The sequence below is a fragment of the Athene cunicularia genome, unplaced genomic scaffold (assembly GCF_003259725.1).
Source record: "Athene cunicularia isolate RWA unplaced genomic scaffold, athCun1 SCF_72, whole genome shotgun sequence".
NCBI lineage: Eukaryota > Metazoa > Chordata > Aves > Strigiformes > Strigidae > Athene > Athene cunicularia.
Window position 1 is genome coordinate 14,211 of NW_020799504.1, and position 7,242 is coordinate 21,452.

Below are 7,242 nucleotides of genomic sequence, written 5' to 3' on the forward strand. Positions count from 1 at the left end.
TGCCACGCCGGGGGTGCGGGGACGGGGTGGGTGGGGCAGGGATCCAGCAGCTTTGGGGCACCCTAGTGCAGAGGGGGGATGTGCTCAGCCTTGAAGCTGAAGGGGATGAAGGACTCGCAGCGTCCCCCACCCCCGGCACAGCAGCATTTGACGCCCTCAGGCCTCGCTGGCTCCCAACACGCAGCCTGAGCTGCTTAAAGCTGAGAGCGCACCTCCCGGGAGCGCTGGTGAAACATCCTTGATGCATCACGTCCCACGCCAGAGGGGGATGGAAACAGCCTGGAGCTCCGCTCGGAGCCCCGAGGAAGGGTCCGAGGAGCAGCCATGCCCAGGGCCACCTCTCATCTGTCCCGAGCCACTCCAGCAGCATCAAGGGCCTTCCCGTGAGCAGAGCTACAGTTTGCATTGTGCTGTGCAACAGGAGAAGGCAGCCGATGCTCCCATCTCAGTGGAAATCAGGCTCACGAGCGGTGACCATCTCCCATTTCTCAGCGGGAGAAGCTGGTCTCAGCAGAGCCACCTGACCCCAGAGAGTCCAGGCCCAGCTCTGTGCCCCGAAACATCAGCTTTGCCCCTACTTCAGGAGGGATGAGCAGACCTTGTGCTCAAAACTGTGTTCCCTTTTATTTTAATTTTTTAATTTTTTTTAAGGACTCCAGAAATCACGACCACACCGAGGAGGCGAATGCAGAGCCCAGTGCTGGGCTGCTCGCAGATCCTGGAGGATCACAGGGAAGGGATGGGCACCACAGGAGGACAACACACTGGGGCCACCTCAGAGTCGTGCTGCTGGCCCAACGCTGGGCGACAAGCAAAGCGCAGACCAGCCAGAGGAGCTCCTGCCCTGGCACTTCGCTCGGAGGCACAACCCAGCCTCCGGCTGCATCAGAGTTTCCCGCCCCCCAGGTCCCAGAATAACTCCAGAGAGGAGGATTTTTCTGGGCAGGGGCCAGGGGAGGTGTGCAAGGAGCCGGGGGCTACTGGTGGCTGGAATTACTGTGGGCCTTTCAGGCAGGGCTGCTTGGGGAGACTGGCTCACAGCCGGCCGTCGGGTGATCTCACTCCCCAGCTTTTATTGCTCAGGAGGTCGGGACGTTGCTGTCCCCTCGCTTCCCCTGTCACCCGCTCCAGCCACAGCACGGTGGCCAGGACGAGGGGAGCGCTGCTAAGGGTGGGGGAATCGGGGGTGCGGAGGGGATGGTGGCTCGGATGGGGATGTTCCACAAGGGTGCTGGACCTCTACAGCCAGGAAAACCAACGTTGCACGTCCAAGGGCCCAGCCCCGTCCCCCCTCGCACACCGAGAGGTCACAGCGTCACCAGCACCAGGAAGGACAACCCCGGAGCCCTGGATCCTTTCCCTGAACTGCAGCCGGGCGAACAGCACAGCTTTTCCTCTTGGGATTGCTCGCTCAGCCCCCAGAACTGCTCCTCCTCCCCCTGGCCCTGCTGAGGGGAGCACCCAAAGCTGCTCAGAGGGGCTCAGGGGCCGGCACAGCACCCGCAGTGCCACACGCAGACCACCTTCCCCCCACCCCTCCATCTCCTCAGCCTGCCCCCAGGAACCAGCACCCTGCCCAGGGCACAGCCACCCCTCCCCTGGGTGCTGCATCCAGGTGAGGGCTCCAGACTCTTCCCGCACCAGTAACGAGCTGCTTTAATTAGCGCTAGGGCCACAAACAGCCACAGACCAGCTCCATGCAACCCCCCCCAAACCACAGCAGCGTTTCAGCCTCCACCCTGAAGCCTCAGCACCACCAACACCCACCAGCCCTCTGCCCAGCACAGGGGAGCACCCCAACAAGCCCCACCCCAGCACTGGGAGCCGGGTGTTATATCCCAGTACAAGCCAAAGCTCCCAGCTCCATCCCAGGGGGGGGCTGCACCACCCAGAGCAGGCTGAGACTGAGCACAGCTCATCGCAGGCATGGCCAGAGCCGCGCAGGTGACCCACCTTTGAAGAGATAGTCATACTCATCGTCCTTGCCCCGCATCTCGCCCAGCACCACAGCCCCACTCCCACTGGGCTAACTGGGATTTCCGGGCCGTATCCAGCCCTGGCAGGGGCTGTCCCCTGCACACTCATTGGTGACCACAGCCCTTCCTCCTCCGCACCCATTGGTGGCCGGGCTGTCCGTCACCGCCCAGACCTGCTCACCTGGGACAGGTAAGGGGGGGCAGGTATGTGGCTGCTCCCATGGGCGAGGGCTCTGCGCCCTGCTCAGCTCCACCGAGCCCTGGGGTGCTCCGCATCGGGGCGGGGGGGGTGCTCATCCAGAGCGCTGCATGGCAGCAGGGAAAGGCCACCGCCACCGCGTGCCCGTCTGCCACCGGTGGGGACAGTCGTGGCCCTGCCGAGCCACAGACACGACACAGGAGCTGGGCCGACACATCTTGCGCGGCGCAAAGCGCGAGTGCCCAGAACTAGAGGAAAATACGGAGAATCCAGCGGGAATTTTCCCATCTCTGAGGGGTTTCAGATAACTGGCTGAGGCCAAGTCAGGGTTTGGGTAAACTGATAAACCGCCACCCATCCCCTCTAAACCATGGAGGGTGTGGGGATGTGGCTGGGAAAGGGCGGACCGTGGCACCTGGCTGGGCTGCTTGGATGGCCACGAGCTCCGGAGCGTGTCGTGGAGGTGGGGACCAGAGGATGGGACCACAAACACGCAGGAATTCCAGCTCAGCAAACCTGCATTTCGCAAGTCCTTTAATGATTGCGTCACCGTTGTGCTGGACACGGAGCTGCCGCTGGGCCCCTCAGCACCGGGCTCTGCACCCAAGCCCCGTGCAGATGAGTGGGACCCTCGCTAGGTCCTGCCATCACGCTTGTCCCACGCCTGGGATGGGGACAGGGGTGTGCCAAGCACTGCCACTTTGCTCCTTTGGGCTTGGGACGACCCCAGAGCAGTCCCCTGTGGGGACGGAGGCCTGTGGGGACAGTCACATCCCCAGCACGTGGCACAGGGTGGCCCCACGGGAGCCACCCCAGGGCCAGACGCAACCGGAGAGGGTCCCATCACTGTTACCATCCTGGCCAGAACCTCCTGGCTCCTTCCCCAGCATCGGGGGCTCTCAGTCCTCTGCACTGCGGGGCTGGAGGGGCTGGGAGGTCTGTGTGTGATGGTGGTGATGCTAACCTGGGCCTGGCATAAACGAGGCAGACAGAGAAGAGCTCCCAGCACCGGTGCTTCTCACTGTTTATGGCAGAATTTGGCCACTGTCCGGGCTGCTGGTCCCCACTGCACCAAGACAGGGGTGGCACCGCAGGCTGGGTGACACCAGCCTGTGCCGGTGGCCAGATGAATCTGCGTGGAGGCAGAGCCAGCTCCGTGCCACTGGCGAGTCCCCGGGCTGCAGGGGGGTTCCCGGGGGCTTCCTGGGGTGCTGGGCTGGCTCAGAGGGCCACGCAGCATGGGCGCTTCTCCGGCTGCGCCAGGGCCGTGCTCTCGGGGCTCTCGCTGGCCAGCGTCACCGTGTTGCCTTGGCTGCTCCTCTGCTTCTGCTTCTTCACTTTGTGGAAGATTTCTGCAAAACAAGAGGTGCCGGCCAGGTCTGTGTGTCAGCCAAGGGGCCCCCAGGGAAGCAGGGACAGCTTTGAGCCTGCAGCCCCTGTTGCTCACACACCGGCCCCCTCCCAGCACATCGGTGGCTCTCCTTCCCCTTTACGCAGCAGAGAGGGAGAATTGGGGGGTGACAAGGGAGCAGCTCCCCCAAATTGCATCCCTGCGGTGCCTGGGGAACTCCCTGCGCTTAGGCAATTTCCTCTTGCCCAACCTGGGATTAGTGCTTTGCCCTGTGTAGGAGCTGGCAACGTGCTGGGCCGGGCTGGCTCGGCATGGCACAGCACAGCACGGCATGGCATGGCATGGCATGGCTCGGCATGGCACAGCACGGCATGGCTCGGCACGGCACAGCCCCGCACACCCCGCTGCATTCCTGCCCCGATGCTGCCGGCTGCCACTCCTGCAGAGGTGCTCCTGGCCGAGCATCACCTCTCTCCCCAAGGTCCCCCCAGGTCCCGACGGCCGGTTCAGCAGGGTGCTGCAGACGTTGAGTCAGGAGCTCGGGACAACAGGAAGGGGGACCAGGGATTATAGGGGGAGAAGGAGCCCCCAGGGCTTTGGGGATGCCCAAGGGCCGTGACAACAAAGTCATGGGGTGCGGAGAGTGAAACGCCCGGCACAAAAGGCCGGAAACCAAACCAGCCAGAAAGACAACACCAAAACCGGCCCCGAAGAGCTCACGTGGAGCTCACACGCTGCGTCTGCCCAGCCCTGTGTCCCTGGTAAGGGACCCCGTGATGTCCCAGTCCCCAGGGCCCCGCGGTGCCCCAGCATCGGTGCAACTACCCTTCAGGATGGTCTCGAATGCCTGCTCGACGTTGGTGGAGTCCAGCGCCGAGGTCTCAACAAAGAGCAGCCCGTTGTTGTCTGCAACGAGAGGAGTCCCCCGAGATAACGCAGACCCCAGCGAGAGCACGGCTCCGTTCTGGAGCCCCTTTAGAGACGTTTGGGTGCCCGTGTTGGGGTGGTCCCTGCTCTCAGGGAGGTTCCCAAGCCCGCAGCCCCGTGGCAGGGTGCCAGCCTGTACCTGCAAACATTTTCGCCTCCTCCATGGGCACCTCTCGAGCCTGCGCGAGGTCGGTTTTGTTCCCCACCAGCATGACGACGATGCTGGCCTCAGCATGGTCGTACAGCTCCTTCAGCCAGCGGTCCACCACATCGTACGTCTGGTGCTTGGTGATGTCAAAGACAACCAGGGCACCCACAGCCCCCCGGTAATACCTACGGGAGAACCACACCATCACCCCACACTGCAGACACCCCCCCACCCCCAGTATCCTCACCCATGGGGCTCACCAAGGGTGTCACCACCCCGGTACCAGGAGGAGCACTGCTTTTGGGCCTTACGCAGAGGTGATGGCGCGGTACCGCTCCAGCCCGGCCGTATCCCAGATCTGAGCCTTCACCACGGCGTCTCCCACCAGGATGGTGCGGGTGGAGAACTCCACGCCGATGGTGGTGCGACTGTCGTGGTTGAACTCATTGCGGGTGAAGCGGGACAGCAGGTTGGTTTTGCCCACCCCGGATTCCCCGATCAGGACGACTGTGGAAAGAAGGGAGAAAACCCCCTGGAGCTGTCGAGGAAGGGAGAGAGCTGCTCCAAGACACTTCACAGAAATTCAAATAACTCTTGCTGACCCGAGTCAGAGCAGCCAGCAGCTCATTGCCTTGGCAGCGCCAGCAGCTGGGCTGTCCCAGCTGCTGGCAAGGGGTGTAGGGGTGTCCCCCATCGCCTGACGCCCCCAGATCTGAGCACAGAGTTACACAGAGGTGTAACACCCGGCGTGGTCACTCCTTCAGCAAACAGGGCTCCTGTTCCTGTGTCACCAACTCACAGCCCCTCCAGCGTGGCCAAGCCCCCTCCAGCTGAGCCCACCCGTGTCTGCTGGTGTGGCCCCAAGTGCTGTTCAGGGGGGTCACAGCTACCAGACTGTGGGCTGCAGGAGCAGAGCAAGCCCTGGGTCACCCCATTGCGGTGGGCACCCAGCACTGGCAGCACCCCGGAGCCTGCCCACCTCCTCGCTGAGGCCCAACGGGGTCCGGCCGGTAGCACCCAACAGAGATGTGGGATGCTGGAGCCCCGTGCCCACGGAACTCAAGCTGGGGGGGCGTGAGACGGTGTGCCCGTTCCTCCAGCCCAGGTTTGACCCCCACGTCCTCTGCATGTGCCACCAGCCAGGTCACCGCAGCAGAAGGACTTTTAAATGCCCATCCCTCTCAGGGGTTAATGGGCTAGCGCAGTGTTTACATCTCACACGCTCAGCCCCAGCGTCTCAGCACCCCCTGCCCCACGCTGGCAGTTCGCCCGGTGTCCCACGTGAGCAGCTGTGGGGTGGACACGGGTCTCGCTGGACGCCCATCTGCCAGCCCTGACCTCTCTGCCATCAGCTGGGGACACGGCCAAGGCCGGTGCTCCCCGACCCCCGCAGCTCCCAGCACACACCAGGGACGCTCAGCAACATCCTCAGCTGGGACACAGCAGCCCTGGCGGGGGGCAGACACCCCAATTCCCTCCCTGCAGCCCCTGGCCTCCTGCTCCAGCCGTTCTGGGGAGGGGGGCTCACCCCAAGCCCAGGACTCACCCTTGAAGACAAAGTTATAATCCTCCTCGGCGCTGCCCATGTCGCCCCAGCTGCCGCCTGCCCTTGCCAGCGCCGCCGCCGCTTGGTTTCCTCCTTCCCGCTGCAAAGCCTCGAGCGGACGGTGCAGGGCGGGTCGGGCCGCCAGAGGCACCGAGGGAGGAGATGGAAGGGGCAAAGTTTCCTTTCTGCTGGGCAGCGAGCGGGCTTTGGGGGAGCAAGCAGGGTCTGGGGGAGCGACGGGCAAGGCCGGCCGGGTTGGCGGCGGAGCGCGGCCGGTTGACTCAAGGGGTGGGACTGGGTGTCGCGGCGCAGGTTGGGCAGGTAGTGTCACCCCTGGGACCGTCACGGGGCGGCCGGAGGAGGAGCCGGGGCCCGATCCTGGCTGCTGAGGCCGGCGCAGGCGTGGGGCAGGCCAGGGCGGGGTGGGCAGCCGGGCCAGCAGCTGAGCCCCCAGCTCAGCCCAGCGCCAACCGCCTGCGAACGCGTTTCCTCGCCTCTGCTGCCATCGTGTGAAAGCCGGGGAAACGGGAAGGGAAGGAGCACCCTCTACCCCAGTGCAGGGGTGCAGGGGGGGCCCAGCTCCCCCTTGACACAAGCCCCTTACAGCTCCTGGGCTGTCCGTCCCTGGTCTGACGACCCATGGCAGAGCTACGAGCACCCCCAGCCCGGCCCAGCACGTGTTTCCCCCCCCAGCTCCTTTTATTCACGAGAGACACAAAAAGACACAAACATCAAACACTTTTATTCCCCCCCCTTGGTTTTTTGCTCCCCCCGCTTTATTTTTTAAGCAGGCCCGAGCTCTGGGATGCCCGTGGGGCTGCCCACCCCCTGATCTGTGTTGGTGACAGTTTTTCTGTGGTGGCACCTCCGAGCTCAGGATGCGGCCACTTGCGTGAGCGGCTCCTCCAGGTACTGGACCAGCGCCTGCGCCTGCAAGTGGAGAGCGGCGTGAGCGGTACCCAGGCGGATTCTGCACCGCCCCCCTGCTTATTTTAATTTATATGGCATTTTAGAGCCTTAAAAAGGTGTGGTGTGGCACCTGGGCTGGCACCAGGGAGCTTCTGCAAGAAGGAAAAGAGGCGTCCCAGGCACTGC

General features: G+C 63.9%; 1 protein-coding gene across 1 annotated transcript; it reads right to left on the minus strand.

Moving 5' to 3' along the window:
- Nucleotides 1-2,692: 2,692 nt before the first annotated feature.
- Nucleotides 2,693-7,236, minus strand: RAB25 (RAB25, member RAS oncogene family). Its single transcript, XM_026867547.1, has 5 exons — nt 6,148-7,236; nt 4,913-5,108; nt 4,593-4,786; nt 4,352-4,432; nt 2,693-3,527 (listed from the first exon to the last, which is right to left on the minus strand). Exons 1-5 carry the CDS (start codon nt 6,185-6,187, stop codon nt 3,397-3,399), a joined length of 642 nt encoding a protein of 213 aa, XP_026723348.1. The 5' UTR covers nt 6,188-7,236; the 3' UTR covers nt 2,693-3,396.
- Nucleotides 7,237-7,242: the final 6 nt, after the last annotated feature.

Bases quoted from the DNA above. Each gene is read 5' to 3' on its own strand.
- RAB25 (XM_026867547.1), bottom strand. From the start codon at position 6,187: ATGGGCAGCGCCGAGGAGGATTATAACTTTGTCTTCAAGG. The intron at 5,109-6,147 runs GTGAGTCCTGGG...TTCTTTCCACAG, and splicing joins TTATAACTTTGTCTTCAAGG to TCGTCCTGATCGGGGAATCC. The intron at 4,787-4,912 runs GTAAGGCCCAAA...GTTCTCCCGTAG, and splicing joins TACCGCGCCATCACCTCTGC to GTATTACCGGGGGGCTGTGG.